General features: G+C 37.0%; 1 protein-coding gene across 7 annotated transcripts in view; it reads left to right on the forward strand.

Moving 5' to 3' along the window:
• Positions 1-20,581, forward strand: part of LOC121373553 (neogenin-like) — a 150,601-nt gene extending 130,020 nt beyond the window's left edge. For 4 of the 7 annotated variants that reach the window (XM_041500231.1, XM_041500233.1, XM_041500232.1 and 1 more), the window contains 7 exons: positions 357-528; positions 1,293-1,531; positions 2,209-2,325; positions 4,051-4,212; positions 8,997-9,089; positions 16,981-17,138; positions 19,016-20,581. In XM_041500231.1, coding sequence (XP_041356165.1) covers positions 357-528; positions 1,293-1,531; positions 2,209-2,325; positions 4,051-4,212; positions 8,997-9,089; positions 16,981-17,138; positions 19,016-19,114 — 1,040 coding nt within the window. In that variant the 3' untranslated portion in view covers positions 19,115-20,581. The remainder of the gene's footprint in view (positions 1-356; positions 529-1,292; positions 1,532-2,208; positions 2,326-4,050; positions 4,213-8,996; positions 9,090-16,980; positions 17,139-19,015) is intronic. The other 3 variants (XM_041500234.1, XM_041500237.1, XM_041500236.1) reach the window with 1 other exon arrangement.
• The last annotated feature ends 407 nt before the right edge of the window (positions 20,582-20,988 follow it).

Genomic DNA, 20,988 nt, shown 5'->3' on the forward strand with positions numbered 1-20,988 from the left:
CAGTTACTGATTTTTATAATCGATCATCAAATCGGTAGAACCAAACCGATCAATTTTCAACTATAATTGATCTTTGGAACATCATTAGTTTTTGGTATCATCAGTATCATATATTAGGAATAAAAATTGTATTATATGAGCCTCTGGCGAGCATAATACATTATTTTTATTTCTAATATATGATATTGATGATATAATAAAAATCATTTGAACCCACTTTAGGTTGCCTAAAATTTTTAAATATTATTTGCTGTTCTCCAATTTGAAAGAGTGTGTTTTAATTTTCTTTGTACATAACAGTTTTACAATTACAGGTACCTCAGAAAATAATTTCTGCTTCATGTTTTTCTTCGTAGTAACGAAATCAGCATCCACAGAGTCGAGTGCACCGGGTGGTCTGTCTATGAACGTCATTATCATCATTGCTGCGGTGGGCGTAGGCGTCACATTCCTCATAGTCATTGTGGCAGTCATCGCCATCATCCTCGTGTGTAGACGGAGAGACGCACAAAGACAGGCAGCTTTGAGGTAGGCAATTCTCTTCATTTATCTCGAATTTCAGATTTTAACATTGTCCAGTTTTGTTCCATGGAGGGTGGGGGTGACGTAGCCTGTTGGGGGAATGTAGCCTAGTGGTAAAGCATCCTCTTGATATGTGGTCAGTCGAGGATCGATCCCCGTCAGTGGGCCCATTGTAGCCAATATACTACAACTGGTAAATCAAAGGCTGTGGTATGTGCAGCTTTGAGGTAGGCACGATGAGATGAGAATTTTCTTCATTTGTCAGCAGTTCAGTCGAGATGTAAAGGTTAGAAAAAAAACAAAAACCCAGCCAAAATTATTCGGGGGGCCCCACCTGCAACCCCCCCCCCCCCCCCCCCCCCCCCCCCCCCCCCCCTTCCTGCTACGGGCCTGCAATGAGATGAGAATTTTCTTCATTTATCTCAAATTTCAGATTTAGCATTGTCCAATTTTGTTCTGTGTTTTGTAAAATTGGCTTTGTTTTACCCCAGTCTGCATTTTATTTCAACCCAACATTTCCACCCATGGATTTAGGCAGGAGCCGAAGGTGCTCGGGTCCCCCTATTTTTGGTCAAAAAGTCAGTTAAAGGAATCTAAAAAGATATTGATTGTTACTAAAATATTCTCAATATTTATAGCTATAAGTCTCCAAACAAATAAATAAATCAAGAAGGATGTTGATGCTTACTAACAATATTTCAGCTACAAGTTTCTGAACAAGCCTGTAAAATAAATTAAGGAGGATGTTGAGGTATTCTCAATATTTGCAGCTACAAGTCTCCAAACAAGCCCGTGAAAGGCATCCAGAAAGATGTCAAACCGCCCGACCTCTGGATTCACCAGCCAAATAACCTTGAACTTGACAAGATGAGTAAGTCTCACCGCAGCGAGTCGAACATGTCCGTGGCAACCAGCACGATGAGACGGTCATCACAAGGGTCATCTGACCGACTGGACGACCTCCCACCAGGAATGGACGCACTGGACAAGAGACGGAACTCTTTTGTGGGTGAGTCACTGTTTTTGTTGAATTATCTTGTTTTAATTTTGTACCATAAAATTTCCCACCACTCCCCATCCTCCACACTGAAATATTCGATGGGACCATCTTTATTGAAATAATAATTGGAGTGTTTTCTGGGTTAATCAGTCTTTTCTTTCCGTGGCCTGTACCTGTGGTTCCTGATTGGCAGGTGTATATTTAGACGGTCCCCAGACACTGTGTCTAGACACACTAAAAGACGTGCCTCTTTTATTAAGATCACAGTGTATTGTGTGTTAACTGTACGGGAACCCCTCTAATCGTAATCGATCAGCCGTCTGCTTTATTACTGTAAGTAATTCTGTAAAACCCTTGATTAAGTAGACTTTTTAAAGTAATAGTAATAGTAATAGTAATAAAACTGGAGTCTAAAATAAACTTCTTAGAATTGCGGTAAACAGCCAAAGCCTGCGCGATCACTATCAACACTGATCCATGTTTTACTACAGTTCATTAATTATGCATGCACAGTTTTAATTATCAGATTGTTAAAATACTACCAATGTTAGGCGTTCAACCTGTAATGATCGATGCATGTGAAAAAGCCAAATTTTTTGCCATGTACAGCAATGTAAAGAAACTGATTTGGTATTTTTATCGTATTCTATTGTCTTACAATTAAGGCCTGTTTATTTTCGTTGCAGGAGAGAGCGGGTACCCATCGAGTGGGGAGGAGCGATACCAGGCTCCACAACACAGAAGTATCATCCGTCCAAAACCAATCACCATCCCCGTCGATGCGCAGCCCGTGCATCGGGAACGTATGTATATTTATCTCCCTTTTAAAGTGCCAAGAGTTGTGTCCCATGACAAAATGAAGTTAATGTTTGTTAAAGAGTAATGATTGTTGAAGGCATGAAGTTAATGTCTGTAGCACACACAACTTTGAAAAGCATTGCAAATAAGGGATAAGTAGTCATGACAAGGGTTATCTCCCTGTAAAGTGTCTTACAAATTTGTCTCTCAACAAGACAAGATTACGTTTTGTGGCACACACAATCTACAAACAAGAACAAGTTTAAATTCAAGAATCGTGACTTTGTTAGTTGTGTGTTAGTTATTTTTAGCAGCCACAACAGAACAAAACAAGTTTGAAAGTTGACGGATTATGATAATGGATAAAGCAAAGTCATATGTGTATAGTAACAGGATATGACTTTTAATGTCTTACCTCCTTCACAGGATAAAGCTGATACCCAACGTCATTAACTAGTTATTCTCTATTTACACACTGAAAACTCATGTTGTCTGAACTTAGTTAACGCTACAGTCTCTATCCCCTGCCTGTAATATATTTTATTAAGGCTATTTCTCGTTCCAGCCAGAGAACCATGACTTGTATATCAAAGGCTGTGGTATGTGCTATCCTGTCAGTGTGATGGCACATATTATAAAAGATCCCTTGCTACTAATGATTTTTTTAAATTATTTAGCAGTTTTTCTCTCTAAGACTATATGTCAAATTTACCTTATGTTCGACATCCAATAGTCGATAATTAATAAATCAATGTGCTCTAGTGGTGTTGTTAAATAAAACAGACTTTAACTTTAATGCAAAATATAAACAGTTCTTCAGTCTCAGCCTCTGACTGGCTTACATTTTTAACAGAAAACACATTGATGGGGTAAATGTTTATAACGTTTGCTCACATAGTCTATCAGAATTTCTAATGCCATAAACGGAAATATTTTTGCTGGAAAAATTCATGAAATTATAATTTGACTGAAATTAAGTTCCCACAAAATAATTTGCTTTGGAAGAGAAAGATCACTGTATATCAGTGATGTAAGGTAACCAATACATATTGTATCGAATGGGACAATATTTCAAAATCTTGGGTAACCGGACGTTAGTTCACGTGAGTTTGACTTAGGTAAATGATTGTTCGGTTACGTTAATATAGTTCTTGTAACCAATGAGTTAGGCCTACCTAATCCTAAAACACTTGAGCTACAGTTCTGTGATACATTGGTGGTTCAAAAACATAAACTGGTTTTCACTTTCATTACTGATATATGGTACTTTTAATTTAGAATGTAATTGTTCACCACGTAACATGATTTTAAATTTGCTTAACCGACACGCAAACAGACTAACGGTTCTCGTGAAATATTGTGTCTTGGTATCATCTGTCTGTCCCACATATAGGTTTTGAGAATTTTTTTTTGGCAATATACAATCTTTAAATGAGGTTGAATTATCCGAGAGACTGGTTTTGCTTTTACAAAACATTCCAAGAAAGTCATAAATACTGAAATTGCACCCGGATGCAATGCTGTCACATGTTATTGTTGCGTGAATTTCACTCCCTTAATGGCGGCCGTACAGTTACGCCATCTATCGACAATGTCATAAACTGCTGGGCGACAATTAGAAAAACCCGTCATTAGGCGAGACATTTAATTCTGTAGAATTTGTTTTTCTTTTAAAACATACAAGAGTTATCTCCCATGTTAACATGCATTGTTTTATGATTTCCTTGCAGCCGTTGCGACAGTTACAGCTTTACCAAATGGTCACATTATGCAAATGATAGATCCGAGGGACGGCCTCCCCATGAGGCCGGTGTACCCCCGAACCCAGTACAACACGCAGTATACCTCCACACCGAGGGTCAACGCTGGAGATATACCTCAGTCTAGCTCAAGTAAGTCTTGTGTCAGCATTAAACATATAGTTCAAGTAAGGCTTGTGTCAGCATTAAACATATACCTCAGTCTAGCTCAAGTAAGTCTTGTGTAGTATTAAACATATACCTTAATCTAGTTCAAGTATGTCTTGTGTAGTATTAAACATATGCCTTAGACTGGCTCAAGTAAGTTTTGTGTAGTATTAAACACATACCTCAGTCTAGTTCAAGTAAGTCTTGTGTAGTATTAAACATATACCTCAGTCTAGCTCAAGTAAGTCTTGTGTAGTATTAAACACATACCTCAGTCTAGCTCAAGTAAGTCTTGTGTAGTATTAAACATATACCTCAGTCTAGCTCAAGTAAGTCTTGTGTAGTATTAAACATATGCCTTAGACTGGCTCAAGTAAGTCTTGTGTAGTATTAAACACATACCTCAGTCTAGTTGAAGTAAGTCTTGTGTAGTATTAAACATATACCTCAGTCTAGCTCAAGTAAGTCTTGTGTAGTATTAAACATATACCTCAGTCTAGCTCAAGTAAGTCTTGTGTAGTATTAAACACATACCTCAGTCTAGCTCAAGTAAGTCTTGTGTAGTATTAAACAGATACCTCAGTCTAGCTCAAGTATGTCTTGTGTAGTATTAAACACATACCTCAGTCTAGCTCAAGTAAGTCTTGTGTAGTATTAAACACATACCTCAGTCTAGCTCAAGTAAGTCTTGTGTAGTATTAAACACATACCTCAGTCTAGTTGAAGTAAGTCTTGTGTAGTATTAAACATATACCTCAGTCTAGCTCAAGTAAGTCTTGTGTAGTATTAAACATATACCTCAGTCTAGCTCAAGTATGTCTTGTGTAGTATTAAACATATACCTCAGTCTAGCTCAAGTAAGTCTTGTGTAGTATTAAACATATACCTCAGTCTAGCTCAAGTAAGTCTTGTGTAGTATTAAACATATACCTCAGTCTAGCTCAAGTATGTCTTGTGTAGTATTAAACATATTCCTCAGTCTAGCTCAAGTAAGTCTTGTGTAGTATTAAACATATACCTCAGTCTAGCTCAAGTATGTCTTGTGTAGTATTAAACATATACCTCAGTCTAGCTCAAGTAAGTCTTGTGTAGTATTAAACATATACCTCAGTCTAGCTCAAGTAAGTCTTGTGTAGTATTAAACATATACCTCAGTCTAGCTCAAGTAAGTGGGTCTTAGGTATTAGTATTTTACACTGAAAATAATCACTGTTTGTGTTAAATATAAATATTATCAGAGGGTTTAAGTTAGGTAACTCACTTTATATTTCAAAGACGAACGTAGACATTAATAATGTGTATATTTAAATGGTCGGTCCTAAGTTTGCAACTGTTGTAACATATTTTGAAATCCTTTGTAACAATTAAAGTACATCTTGAATAGAGTTTATTGTTTAGAATATCAGTTTCTGTATATCGAATGTGTTTCGGGTCGTCCTAATGTTAGTAAGGGGTGGGATGTAGTCCAGTGGTAAAGCGCTCTCTTAATACATGGTCATTTTGCGATTGATCCCATCAGTGGGCCCAGTGGACTATTTCTCGTTCCAGCCAGTGGACCACAACTGATATATCAAAGGCTGTGTTATGTGCTATCCTGTCTGTGGGATGGTGCATATAAAAGATTTCTTGCTACTCATGGAAAAATGTACAAGAACATGTATTTAATATATACTTTTTATTGATAAACATTTTCTGTTAGTCGAAAACATGTTACAATGGCTGCAAACCTAGGATAGTCCCTGAAATACATTGGTATTTATTTGTGAATCATTGCCGTGTTAATAACTTTAGAATGTTATTTAACTGTGATGCATTTTCAATGGAGTTCAGTATATTTACAAATATACCTGACTCTGTACATGTAGCTTTAAAATCACCTGGGCCTCTGAAACACTGTGTGGTATTTTTAACTCAGATTATAGTTTCCAGTTTAGAATGGTCATGATGTCCATTCTTGTGCAGTTTTGGTTTTACCTGATGATGTTGACATTTGGCTGAAGAAATGTTGAGAATATTACTTCTTATTCTATCTAGTGCACCACAACTGCTATATCAAAGGCTGTGGTATGTGCTGTCCTGTCTGTCAGATGCTGCATATAAAAGATCCTGTGCTACTAATGGAAACATTAAGGGGTTTTGTCTGTATGTCTGAAGAAGTGTTGAGAATATTACTGTGTGCTTTTAAACAAAACCCAATGGTAAAGCACTCACTCATCTGAGGTGCAGTCAGGCTAGGATCGATCCCCATTGGTGAGCCCATTTGGTCTTTTTCTTATTATAGCTAGTGCACCACGACTGCTATATTAAAGGCCGTGGTATGTGCTGTCCTGTCTGTGGGATGGCGCATGTAAAAGATTCCTTGCTACAAATGGAAACAAAGAGTTTAGTCTCTATGTCAAGGGGCTGGATTTAGCTCAGTCGGTTGAGTGCTCGCTTGAGGTGATTGCATTGCAGGATCGAACCACCACAGAGGATCCATTGAGCTGATTGGGGTTTTTCTCTCATTCTGACCAGTGCACCACAACTGGACAAAGGCCGAGGTATGTGCTTTCCTGTTTGTGGGAAAGTGCATATAAAAGATCCCTTCCTCTGATGACTACCAGTCAGAAATTGCCAAATGTTTGACATCCAATAGCTCTAGTGGTGTTGTTAAACAAAAGAAACTTTATTATTTTTTCCCAATAGCCGATCATTAATTAATCGATGTGTTCCAGTGGTGTCGTTAAACAAAACAAACTTCTGTATGTGAAATAACAAATTGGTTGAGTGGTAGAGGAAAGGTTATAAATATGCCAGAATACGACAGAAAATAATGTATCAAGGAAGAAATTAAATTTAGACAGAAATACCAGGCGATGTTGAAAGAGGACCAATTAGTTTTAAAGCTATAAGAAACTGGACAGGTTCTTGGTTTGAATTGTTTAATTTTTAATAGATATTGAAAATCTTATTACCAGATGTATATAATGTAATATATATGTAGAAATGCAATGGACTGAGATTTGTTTTGTTTTCATTGAATCATTCATTGAATGTTTCCATCGTGGTCTTCTTGGTGAAATGTTTGTACAAATTCAACCTGTGGAAAGCAATAATTTATTGACGTAACATTTTAATAGTTATTTTGGAGTTTTTAATTTAATTTTTTGGGGGGTTTTTCTAGATTTTTAAATTTCTCTTATCAGCTTTTTTTCTTTTCTTTTTCTTTTGTTGGGAGGGGCATTTGTGGTATCTTTTAGGTTCTCCAGTTTTTTAAAAAGAAAATAATTTTGGACATATTCTTTTATGGAATGTTTATTTAAAATTTGTAATACATTAAATTATCAATTAAATCATAGAAGTTAACAAAGAGTTTTAATTAAATATCCAATTAGAAAATTTTTTTAAATTGCTTTTTGACCTATTTTTAAAAATCAAACATTAATTATAACCATACAAGTACATGTATTTGAAAATAAAATCACAAAAGAACTTTACATTTTTTATTGGCAATATCATTATATATGTACATCTACTTGTAACTGGTTATAAAAGCGAAATTCAAATATTATATTACATAAAACTGCAGGTTGAATTTGTCATTGTGTTAATCAATTGTGTTTTGAGATGTTCCAAGGTTGTTTTCAGGGTTGTTTCAGAAATAATCAGGAGTGTTTCGAGGGTGGGGTGGAGGGTGAGGATGATACCAAATTATAATTATTTATACCTAGTGATAACAATGCATTTTTGTTTTCTTAAATTTAATTTGTTTTTGGTCAAAATTTAGTTTCTATGTTAAAATGGCTGCCCTGAGATTGTTGCCAATGGAAAATTCTACATTCATGAGTAACCGTTCGATACCATTTATGTTACGCATTGTTTTAAAATGTATATAATGAGCATGAATGGAGTATTTTAGTCCTTACACATATTCAAAAACCAGTTTTAAAATGAATTAAAATGTCTATTTACGACACTTATACTTGCAGTTAACTTATATGTCACAACAGTCAGTTTCAGGCTAACTTCTATGTCAAACAGCAATCAATTTCAATCATGCTTATTTCATTTGATGGTATGGCTGTGTTTCAGGCTAATTTCTATGTCAAACGGCAATCAATTTCAATCATGCTTATTTCATTTGATGGTATGGCTGTGTTTCAGGCTAATTTCTATGTCAAATGGCAATCAATTTCAATCATGCTTATTTAATTTGATGGTATGGCTGTGTTTCAGGCTAATTTCTATGTCAAACAGCAATCAATTTCAATCATGCTTATTTCATTGGATGGTATGGCTGTGGCAACCAGTTCATCATAACCTAACAGCAGCCAATCATATAAGTCTTTAAAGAAATAAAACACAATTATGCTACTGAAATGTAATATCATAAATCACATGATATTCTTACTAATGTGTGTACATATATATGAAACTATATTTAATATATGTATTAGTTATTGAAAAGTCTCTATTAATCAGAAATACCATAACAATGCCATGGCAGCAAGCTCATGACAGCCCATTTAATATAAAATAACATTTCGACAAGCTGGACAGACTTACATAAACTGGAATTTAGGAAACTGTTATTCTGTTAACTTGTTAAAAGGGCAACAAATTCAGGATAGTATCTTTACATTTCAATGAGTGGTTGAAATTGAAAAAATGGGGGGTGGGGGGGGGAATCGAAAAAAAATCAGTCACCACCCTGTGAATATTTCTGGACCTGCCCTGACTTTGACATGTGTTGTGCGGTTTGTGTGCATGTGATTGTTCCTCTCCCCCAGCTAAACGCCTCCACAGCTCCGACGACGACGAAGGCAACTGCAGCTACGGCCACGACGTGATGGAGGACTCATACACCAGTAGAATAGGCTATGGCATGTATCTTGTTATTATCACTAACACTAAACACAGACAGGGTGGAGAACGGGGGAGGTAGACAGGAAGGTAAAGGAGGGTTCACATATCTTGTTATTATCACTAACACTAAACACAGACAGGGTGGAGAACAGGGGAGGTAGACAGGAAGGTAAAGGAGGGGTCACGTATCTTGCTATTATCACTAACACTAAATACAGACAGGGTGGAGAATGGGGGAGGTAGACAGGAAGGTAAAGGAGGATTCACGTATCTTGTTATTATCACTAACACTAAACACAGACAGGGTGGAGAATGGGGGAGGTAGACAGGAAGGTAAAGGAGGGGTCACATATCTTGCTATTATCACTAACACTAAACACAGACAGGGTGGAGAATGGGGGAGGTAGACAGGAAGGTAAAGGAGGATTCACGTATCTTGTTATTATCACTAACACTAAACACAGACAGGGTGGAGAATGGGGGAGGTAGACAGGAAGGTAAAGGAGGATTCACGCTTCTTTTTATTATCACTAACACTAAACACCGACAGGGAGGAGAACGGGGGAGGTAGACAGGAAGGTAAAGGAGGGTTCACATATCTTGTTATTTTCATTAACACTAAACACAGACACAGGGTGGTGAACAGGGTAGGGGAGGTAGACAGGAAGGTAAAGGAGAGGTCATGTATCTTGTTATTATCACTAACACTAAACACTGACAGGGTGGAGAATGGGGGAGGGGAGGTAGACAGGGTGGAGAGTGGGGGAGGTAGACAGGAAGTTAAGGAGGGGTCATGTATCTTGTTATTATCACTAACACTAAACACAGACAGGATGGTGAACGGGGGAGGGGAGGTAGATAGGTGGTGAACAGGGGAGGGGAGGTCATGTACAATATCTTGTTATTTTACTTAACACTTAGCACACAGACAGAGTGGTGAACGGGGGAGGGCAGGTCATGTAGACGGGAAGGTAAAGGAGGGGTCATGTATCTTGTTATTATCACTAACACTAAACACAGATAGGGTGGTGAACGGGGGAGGGGTGGTAGACAGGGTGGTAAATGGGGGAGGGGAGGTAGAGAGTGTGATGAACAGGGGAGGTAGATAGGAAGGTAAAGGAGGGTTCATGTATCTTGTTATTTTCACTAACACTAAACAGACAGACAGGGTGGTGAATGGGGCAGGGGTGGTCATGTATCTTGTTATTTTCACTAACACTAAACACACAGACAGGGTGGTGAACATGGGAGGGGAGGTCATGTAGATACATGTAGGAAGGTAAAGGAGGGGTCATGTATCTTGTTGTTTAGTGTCAACCACCCACCCTTACCTACAGAAATAAAAGATCCAACACATGTAGTAAGCAAGTTTCCCTATTGAGATTCTGGATATTTATTAACCCAAATAAAAACTTCCTGTGACATTGTTACAATTTGCATCTGTTACCTATGTATATTTTGTGGATGAGTTATTTGCCCTTGGTGTTAACTAGATTACTCTGTGATAAACTGTGCCTTGAGCATTCTAATTTAGAAAACTGGTTTTGCCATATGCGTACTTGTATGTACTGTTTAAACATGTACGGTATAAATTATATTGAATTTGACAATTAATTTAATTAATATTTCGTCTTTATTTACAAATAATATATTGCATAATTATTATAATGAGGATTGTCTGTTATTTCTTTTACGTTCATTGGGGTATGAACAAAAAAAAAAATCATCCGCAAACTGTTGTGTGAATCAGCGAAGCCGTTCTCACATAAGTTTGCGGATGATTTTTTGGGGGGTTCATATCCAGATGAACGTAAAATAAATAACAGACAATATTTATGATTAAATTAGAATCATACCAGCCAATAATAACATTTAAAGTTTGCGGATGATTTTTTGGGGGGTTCATACCCAGATGAACGTAAAATAAATAACAGACAATATTTATGATTAAATTAGAATCATACCGGCCAATAATAACATTTAAACGTCATACTTTATTTTGAATTAGTTTTGGTCCATAAACAATAGCGCTCAATAAGACAACTTGCCCTTATAAAACGACGTCGTCAGATATGACGTTCCCTGACGACGTAATTTTTACATTAATCGAGAATTAAAAAAAACCCTCCCATTGCAACGTCTGGACCAATAGGATGACGTTATGCTGTAATGAATGCAGCGGAAATTTAATTAAACAACAACAACACAAAACTACTTAAAAGGGACATACTCTAGTTTCAACCGGTGAAAATTAACACTAAGTTTAGTTAATCTACAAACCTAAAACACATTTGGAAAAAGTTACAATTTAGTGAAACATGAGTCTGTGACTTTGAAATGGTGAAATATCCTCTAAAAATAGACTAAAACGTGACTCCATAACTGTTACTTCTCAGACACACGTACATTTTTAAAAATAAGAGAAATGCATTTTGTGCTATTAAAAATGCTAGGATAATAAAACACACTTCGAATGTACGGAAATGGATAATCTAAACCATAAAATCTGAGTAAAGTATGATTTCAGTTATCAAAAACGGCTCTAATAGTCACAAGTATGCCTTAGTGTTTAAAAACAAGGGTCTGAGTGTTTAGAAGGATATGTTTCATAAACATTTGAATTGCATCACAAATGTAACATTCCGATGTTTATGAAGAAACATCCAAACTATAACAATGGGCATGTCCCTCTGTGCTAGCGAGAACTCCAAACAGTAGTGGAGTATTGGAGGTGGTGTGCAATGGTTACTTCTTAACAAAGTCAGACGTGACCAGTGATCACTTTGGACTGGACCAGTCAGTATCCGCAGCAAAACGTGTGATGGCCACCTGGGACAACCATCAGTCATGATTATAGAATCAAGGACAGGGACGTGGAGAACAAGATCAGGAAGAAAATATTAGGCCTCAAAGAGATAGAAGAGTAAAGTGGACAGGAAATAAAAATACAAAAAATTGACTTTAAAACAAAATAACCCGACACCATATAACCGTAAATAAAATGTGTTGAGTGCATTGTTAAATAAAACATTTCCTTCCTTAAAAAAAGAGTAAATAATATACCAGTAAATGAGACCTAAAATTTGGACTAAACTGAGAAAACCTTATGTCCAACAAAATATATGTTTCCTAACAACTAGGTTACATCTGTTTCTTTTGTAATAGGCCTGGTGGACTGCCATTCCTTCCAGCAGTATTTAAACCTGGGTGGTCTAAACATCGTTAGCCTATTGTGGTTTGGGACTCTGATTTCATAGAGTTAAGAATCACTTGGGTCATCTTTATTTAACCTAATTGGTATCCTAACAATTTTGTTCTGTTATTTCCCTTTTGTTTGAACTTTTTGAGTTTTGTTTCCCTGTTTGAGCATGACCTTTTGTTGGTCTCTGAGCAGGAGAGTGTTGTTTTGCTGTGGCTGCTACCAAATAGCTTAGTAATGTTTTCTTGTAAAGGGAAACAACTAACACACAACTAACAGAGTTACAGTTCTTGAATTTAAACTTGTTCTTGTTTGAAAATTGTGTGTGCCACAGAACGTAATCGTGTCTTGTTGAGAGACACATTTGTAAGACACTTTACAGGGAGATAACCCTTGTCATGCCTACTTAACCCTTATTTGCAATGTTTTTCAAAGTTGTTTGTGCTGCAGACATAACTTCATCCCTTCAAGAGACCTAACTGTTTAACAGCTTTGTTTGCAATATATTATTTTGTAAAAATTTGTATATGCTGCAAACATTGTCATCTTGTCAAGGGACATAACTCTCAAGAGTTTAAAAAGACAGATAACCAATCCCGGTTGCATGCATATTTTACAAATTGCTGTTGTGCTGCAAGCATTAACTTCCTCATGTCAAGGATAATCTCTTGGCAGTTTAAAAGGGAAATAACTAATCCCTTTGTATTTTTTTTTTTACTAATTATCTGTTTGCTGCAAGCATTAACTTCTTTTTGTCAAGGGACACAACTCTTGGCACTTCAAAAGGGAGATAACTGTGAAACCCTTGTTTGCAGACCCCCAGACCCCCGAGTCTCCGACACAGTTCCACCAGCAGTCAGGTCTGCCGTACGGGGAGCCCCAGTCTTGTGCATCCATCTCGGAGGCGTCTAAAGTCTATATCGGGAAAATCTCACAGACGGAAAGTCCCTTGAGGAGCTTTTCCATGCCTGGACCCCCCAGTCCTGTTCCTCCCGGAACCCCCACCCCCAAGCACATAGGTATGCGAACAATATCGAACAGGGCAGTCCTAGTCCAGAGCAGAGAAAAAGAAATGTGAATGTTATTTGTTATGTATTTCTTTTTTTTTTCTTTTTTTTCGCAAAGACTATTTTCAAAAAGCAGACGGGAGTTGTTGATGTGAAATGCTGTGAAAAGCATTTTAATTTTTTTTAACATGGCACATACACTTTTTCTTTTTCTCTTCACGTGTCCTCAAACAAATGCATATGCCCCTACTGATAGTAGTCTGGTTCGAACATCCCAACAGCCAATGGAATGGCCTAAAATTCTTCAATTGTGCTCTCCTTCGTGTTCCGGTCATGTGACAGTAACTTTCTATAGATCATTTCAGCTTTATTTTTGAATGGTTATATCTTCTTAGTTTTGATTTACACATAATTTTCATTGCAAATTTTCCATCCAGTGTGAAATACTGTATACCCACCAAATAATTATATTTTTGAAATTATTATTTTTGAAAACATTTAATATTAAATATTTTTATCAATTATAAAAAATATCAAATTGGAGATACTGTCATTGTGGAGTGAACTATGGATTATGGAGTGAACAATTATAGTAGATATTAATTCTCATAGGTATATCTAAACCAAGGTTAAAGCACAATCTCCTTGGCACACTGTCATTAACTATTTTAGGTTAACAAATTTATTGCTCAAAACCCGAATGTTTTATTCAACAACTTTAAACTTTCTCCAAGGGCCCGTACTTATAAAACTCCGGACTCAGTCTCTAATGACGATCACACACATACAATTTGTATGGCGTTGCCATGACATTAGTGTCTCAGACTCTATTAGACTCTAAATAAAAGTTTTATAAGTGCCAGGCCTGGTTGCTAGGTTGAGAATATCTGGACTGGGGCTGCTCTGTAGAACACTGCATGCAGTTCTCAATCATATCATCATTCGAAGAAATTAAAATTTTAATTGAATAACTTTAAAAAGCATTGTCCATAAAAAAAGAATTTTTATTTTTGTTATTTATTTATTTATTTATTTTGTTGAAGTTTTAAAAGTTCTTTTTTCATATGGTCGTAATGTTGTTTGTTTTGTCTGCTTTTTTCCTTTATTTAAATTTTTTTTTTTTTTTTATTTTTTTTTTTTTTTTTTTTTTTTTTTATTTGTTGAAGCTTTAAAAGTTTTCTTTTTTCATATGGTTTTTGTCTTCTTTTATTCCTTTTTTAAAAATTTATTAAAGTTTTTTATTTTGTTAATTTTTTTGTTACTGGTCATTGGGATTGACCATATTAATTTTTTGTAGTTTGAAAACTACTGGTGTCATGTATTGACTGTATTCTCGCAACCAATAGGGAATATATCCTGTGTTATGCATTTTGACAGCTAGTTAATATACATTTTCATATGACCTAGACTTAGCAACTCCAACTGAATTATAATATTTATATTGAAGATTGACATACACATATCTCGAGAAAAAATTAAAATAATGTAGATCTCTTATAATTAGTTAAGTAATAAACAATATATTCAAGATTACAGTGTCAAATAAGGTTATTAATATTCAGGTCATAGGGTTTTAATGTGCATATTCAATAGCAAGCTGTTTTAGCGCACACTTGTCATGGGCACTGGTGTCGGCCTCGGCTGGCTCCTCTGTCCAGGACAGGATAAAGGGTTGAGGTGGGTGGGAGAGAGGACAGTCCGCACTGGCAGATTCAAGGGAGCAACAGCAGCCCAACTGGTCGGTAGTGGGCGGGGACGGGTGGGAGGGGGGTTGTGGTATGGGAAGGGAACTCTATTGAGGTGCCCATATCCAATTGGTTCAGGCACGCCCATCCCAGATTTGGCCTCTGACTTCGCCAGTGGCCAATTCCGGGATTGGGGTGGGGTGTTAGACCATTTTAAATCTATTGTCTTATATATATGAAGTATATCACAAGGGCAGATAACTCATCAAAATTGTTTTATTGTAGTATTTGTACTGTGTAGTTCCCATGCTGTAGTCATTCATTCATTCACTCATTCACTCATTCATTCATTCATTCATTTTATTGTTTTATTTCTCATTTCAAAGTAAATTTACGAATTAGAATGTGCATTGCCATTCTTAGTACATCGGTCTAGGATCGATCCTCGTCAGTGAGTAAATGGACCAAATGTTTGACATCCAATAGCCGATGATGAATAAATCATTGTACTCTAGTGCTGTCGCTAAACAAAACAAAGTTTTTGAGTTAAATTTAAGACATTCAGTTTGACAACGGCTACATGTGTACATAAATTTTGATGATCAGTTTATTTTTTTATTTAAATTTTAAAATAGTTTTTCTTGTTTATATACACTTACGGTTCAAGCATGCTGTCCTGTGCACACACTTCAGCTATCTGGGCTGTTTGTTCAGGACAGTTTGTTAGTGGTTAGTGAAAACAAAGTCGGTGTAGTGGTCTTACACCTAGCCATTGAGTTACTAATCTGGCTCTAGTGGTATCTATCAATCCCTGTTGTGGGCCCATTGGACTATTTCTCATTCCAGCCCGTGCACCATGACTGGCTTATCAAAGGCTGTGGTATGTGCTATCCTGTCTGTGGGATGGTGCAATATATAAAAGATCCCTTACTACTAATGGAAAAATGTAGCGGGTTTCCTCTCTAAGACTACATGTATATGTCAAAATTACCAAAGGTTTGACATCCAATAGTGGACGATTAACAAATCAATGTGCTCTAGTGGTGTCATTAAACGAAAACAAGCTTTTACGTGGTGGGAGCTGGTACCATGCTGCAAACCCAGTATGGTACCTACCAGCCTTATGTCTGATGGCTCAACTTCTGCACCACCAAAACGTTTGACAAATTACTGGTATTTGTCTAATATAGGAACTGGTATAAGTACTATGTTTGACGTCCAATAGCCGATGATAAGATAAAAAAATCAATGTGCTCTAGTGGCGTCGTAAAATAAAACAAACTTTACTTTGGTATGAGTACCATAACCAATAGTTGGTACCTGTCTAATGTAGCAGAACCAAAGGGAGCAGGACGTAGCACTTGCCTGATGAGCAAGGGCAGATAACCCACTATCAAATCCCCATCCATGAGCCCATTAGGCTATTTCTCATTCCAGCCAGTGCTCCACAACTGTTGTAACAAAGGCTGTGGTATGTACGGTTCTGTCTTTGGGATGCTGCATATAAAAGATCCCTTGCTGCTAATTGGAAAGAGTAGCCCATTGTGTGATGTCAGCAAGTTTCTTCTATCTTCATCTGCGTGGTTCTTGACCATATGTCTGATGCCATATAACTCTTAAGTGCATCATTAAATAAAAATGGGCGAGACGTAGCCCAGTGGTAAAGTGCTCACTTGATGTGCAGTCGGTTTGAGATCGATTCCCGTCAGTGGGCCCATTGCGTTATTTCACGCTCCAGCCAGTGCACCATGACTGGTACATCAAAGGCCGTTTTATATGTTATGGTGCATATAAAAGATCCCTTGCTGCTAATCGAAAAATAGCCCACGAAGTAGTGACAGCGGATTTCCCAATCTCATTATCTCTGTGGTACTTAACCATATGTCCGACGCCATATATCCATAAATAAAATGTGTTGAGTGCATTGTTAAATAAAACATTTCCATTAAATAAAATATTCCCACCGTCGTTCAAAACTGAAGAGACCAGTTAGCAATATGTCTGATTTGAATTACAGTTAAACCCCAGCAGAACCTCAGCCCTTACAAGAAGCCGACGCCCCCTGTGTCGAGTGGGCCAATCAAACCACGGACAGCAGTGCCAGTCGTTACGTCAAAAGCTCCAGATGTCACTTTGAAGTCCGGGAAGGAGGACCCAGGATTGGAGGTAAAAAATGTGTGTATTTTTTCTTCTTATTCTTCTTCTCTTTTTTTGTTGAATGCAGGGTTGGGATGGGGATGTGGACCATTTAAATGGTGTTTTTAGAAGGTTTTTGTTCATTTCGAGTTATTTTTGTGCTCATATCCAAGTAAGGTTCAAGGGCACTGTCATAGGCACACACATCAGCTATCTAGGCTTTCTGTCCAAGACAGTGACTTAGTTGTTTAGTGTTAGTGGTCAGTGTGTGTGAGAGAGAGAGAGAGAGAGAGAGAGAGAGAGAGAGAGAGAGAGAGAGAGAGAGAGAGAGAGAGAGAGAGAGAGAGAGAGAGAGAGAGAGAGAGACACACACAGAGAGACAGACAGACAGAGGAGGGTGTAGTGGTCTTACACCTACCCATTGAATCGTTAAAACTCGCTCGGTGTGGGAGGTGGTACCGAGTTGCGAACCCAGTACCTACCAGTGGGTTAGTGGTTAGTAAGAGAGTAGAGGGTGTAGTGGTCTTACACCTACATGTACCCACTGAGTCATTAAATCTCGCTCTGGGTGGGAGCCGGTACCAGGCTGCGAACCCAGTACCTAACAGCCTTATTTCCGATGGCTTAATTAGAAGTAGATCTGGGGGTGTATTTTAGCTGCCCAATCAGGGGACAAGATTTTCAAATTTTAGGCAACCAGATATTGGTTCCGGTGAGTGTTTGCTTGGTAATCAATTATTTGGTTACTTGAACATGGCTTTAGATTGCACCAAAGGTGTGGTGGTAAAGGGTGTTTTCAAAATCAGTATGCATAAAATAATCGAGCCCTAATTAAGTCGAAACATGCTAACCTCAAAAGATAATCACCTCAAAATCAATGGAATGGTGGTCTGTCGTGTACTATTACTAGGTTACTGTGACCTACTTTTCATGGTACATAACAGTAAATCCCTGTCCGGACCATATCTTGCATACAGATGCACACAGGACCATCAAACCTCACACATGTAGGAACAACTTGGGATGACGTTGTGTTGCGTACGATCTACTTTTCATGGTCTACTGCACATAACAGTAAATCATTGTCCAGATCATATCTTGCATACAGATGCATATACATAAAAAAAACATGTAGGAACAACTTGGGATGGTGGTTCGTCCAAAAACAAACAGTTCATCCACCCCATTGCAAAAATTTCACATAATTAGAATTGAATCATACCCGTAACATATTCATTAATATAAATATGGTTTTCCATCAAACTCCTGATGGGCGTAGGCCTATCATGTACCTAACTTGTACTTTTCTTTCTATTTGTGTAATTAGTCTGATAGTAAAAGTTGGTGTTTGTAATGTTTACAGAACTCGTTGAGTATGGGGTAATTAATTTTACAGTCTGATAGTAACAGTTGGTGTTTGTAATGTTTACAGAACTCGTTGAGTACGGGGTAATTAATTTTACAGTTTGATAGTAACAGTTGGTGTTTGTATTGTTTACAGAACTCGTTGAGTACGGGGTAATTAGTTTTACAGTCTGATAGTATCAGTTGGTCTTTGTATTGTTTACAGAACTCGTTGAGTACGGGGTAATTAATTTTACAGTCTGATAGTAACAGTTGGTGTTTGTAATGTTTACAGAACTCGTTGAGTATGGGGTATTTAATTTTACAGTCTGATAGTAACAGCTGGTGTTTGTATTGTTTACAGAACTCGTTGAGTACGGGGTAATTAGTTTTACAGTCTGATAGTAACAGTTGGTCTTTGTATTGTTTATAGAACTCGTTGAGTATGGGGTAATTAGTTTTACAGTCTGATAGTAACAGTTGGTCTTTGTATTGTTTACAGAACTTGTTGAGTATGGGGTAATTAGTTTTACAGTGTGATAGTAACAGTTGGTGTTTGTATATTTTTTCAGAAGTCGTTGAGCACGGAGGAGCTGACGGCCGAGATGGCCAACCTGGAGGGCCTCATGAAAGACCTGAACGCAATAACCCAGCAGGAGTTCGAGTGCTAGCCCGTCCGCCCGCCCCGCTCCGCTATTTATACTGTACATTGTGTATTTATGGACTTTTGTATTGCCGTGGAAACTGTATCCATAGCAGCCCAGGACTTCCATATATGGTGCAAACAAACGAAGATTTTTGTTGAAGAAAAAAAAACATTGTTTGATTCATCTCCATTTTTATGTTCATCTTAATGTGACATGAATGTATACATCTTCTTCCTTTTCTTGTCTTTTTTGTTTTAAATATGTTTTTTTGTTTTACTTTTTCTCATGTTTTTTTTTTAAGCATCTTGGTTAGGTAACAAATTCTATGTGTATTTTTTAAGACTGGAGATTGCAATATTATGCACTCGCTTTTGAGTACGTATTTTCATTTTAAGATTTGAACTTGTTGAATATAGCACACGTTTTACTCAGTTCAAATGTACAGCAAGGAGGCATGTACATAAACCAACAAAACCACAATGGTGACACCACTACCAACAGGAAATGAACTCTGGAGAATATTCAACAACCAATTTATCTACCAGTTCAGGAAATTATATACATGGAACAGTAATGGAAAATAAACCACTTTTAAAAGTGACTGAAAACTAATTAGTATTATCTGTGTTACAAAATGTTGACATCATTCTCAAACCAATTGGACCTGTTGATGACTGATGTGTGGTGTTGATATACAACGGCATTGTGTCTTTGTTTCCTGAATTAATGAAAGTAAGACTTTGCTTCTTGGAAACTAAATCATTGGTTTATTGACAGATGTGTGCAAAAGATTTTGGAACAAAGAAAGAAAAATAATCGAGGAAAACATCTGGATTACAATTTCTTCCCTGAATATAAAAACAATTAACCAAGTTTTTGTATGATGAAAACCATATCATTGGTTTTATTCATAGAAGTTATGAGCAGAAAAAAACTGAAAAAAAATATGAACGAAAACAAACCAAGAAAAATATCTCATTTGCAGCTGTTTCCTAAATATGCAAAAAGAAAACTTTCTTTGCATCCTGAAAACTAAATCATTGGGTGTTTTTTAATTTTTATTAGAAGTTTAAGAAACGAAGAATGTGAGAACAATATCTGGCTTCCAGTTATCTTACTGCGCCCATAGTTTCGAAGCTATCTTAGGACTAAAACATATTGTAAAACCATCGTATGTTGTGACGTCACTACAGCACACACCATAGTGATGTCATACCTTAGGATGGTTTTACAATTGGGTAGCACTAAGTTCGCTATGAAAATGAGGGCCCTGAATGTTTGTTTTTTTTCATTTTGAAAACCAGATTCTCGGTTTTATTTGAATATTTAATGTTGGTGTTTCTGTGAGAAATGAAATGTGTGTCTTGTAAACTTACAATTTACCGTTTTGTGTCTTGTCTGGAATGAGCCGAACTGAACAATGTCATCACGTTTGACCTGATCAATGTCTAACCCATAACATTTTAAAAATAAATATTGTATAAAATATTATTATGTGCAAACAATTGTTTTTTTTTAGATGTTTTTACTAGCTGATTTGAAGGAAAATTACAACTAATTTGGGGACAAATCAAACGTATGTATGTATATACATGTAGTGCCAGGTTAATAGTTTTTTGGGTGTGGTTTTTTTTTTGGGAGGGGGGAGGGAAGGAGGGGGAATTAACGACGCACTCAACACATTTTATTTACGGTTATATGTTGTTGGACATATGGTTAAGTACCACACATATATTGAGAGAGGAAACCCACTGTTGCCACTCCATGGGCTACTATTTTTCGATTAGCAGCAAGGGATCTTTTTTTATGCACCATCCCACAGACAGGATAGTACATACCATGGCCTTTGTTACACCAATTGTGGAGCACTGGCTGGAAGGAGAAATAACCCAATGGGT

The sequence above is a fragment of the Gigantopelta aegis genome, chromosome 5 (genome assembly GCF_016097555.1).
Source record: "Gigantopelta aegis isolate Gae_Host chromosome 5, Gae_host_genome, whole genome shotgun sequence".
NCBI lineage: Eukaryota > Metazoa > Mollusca > Gastropoda > Neomphalida > Peltospiridae > Gigantopelta > Gigantopelta aegis.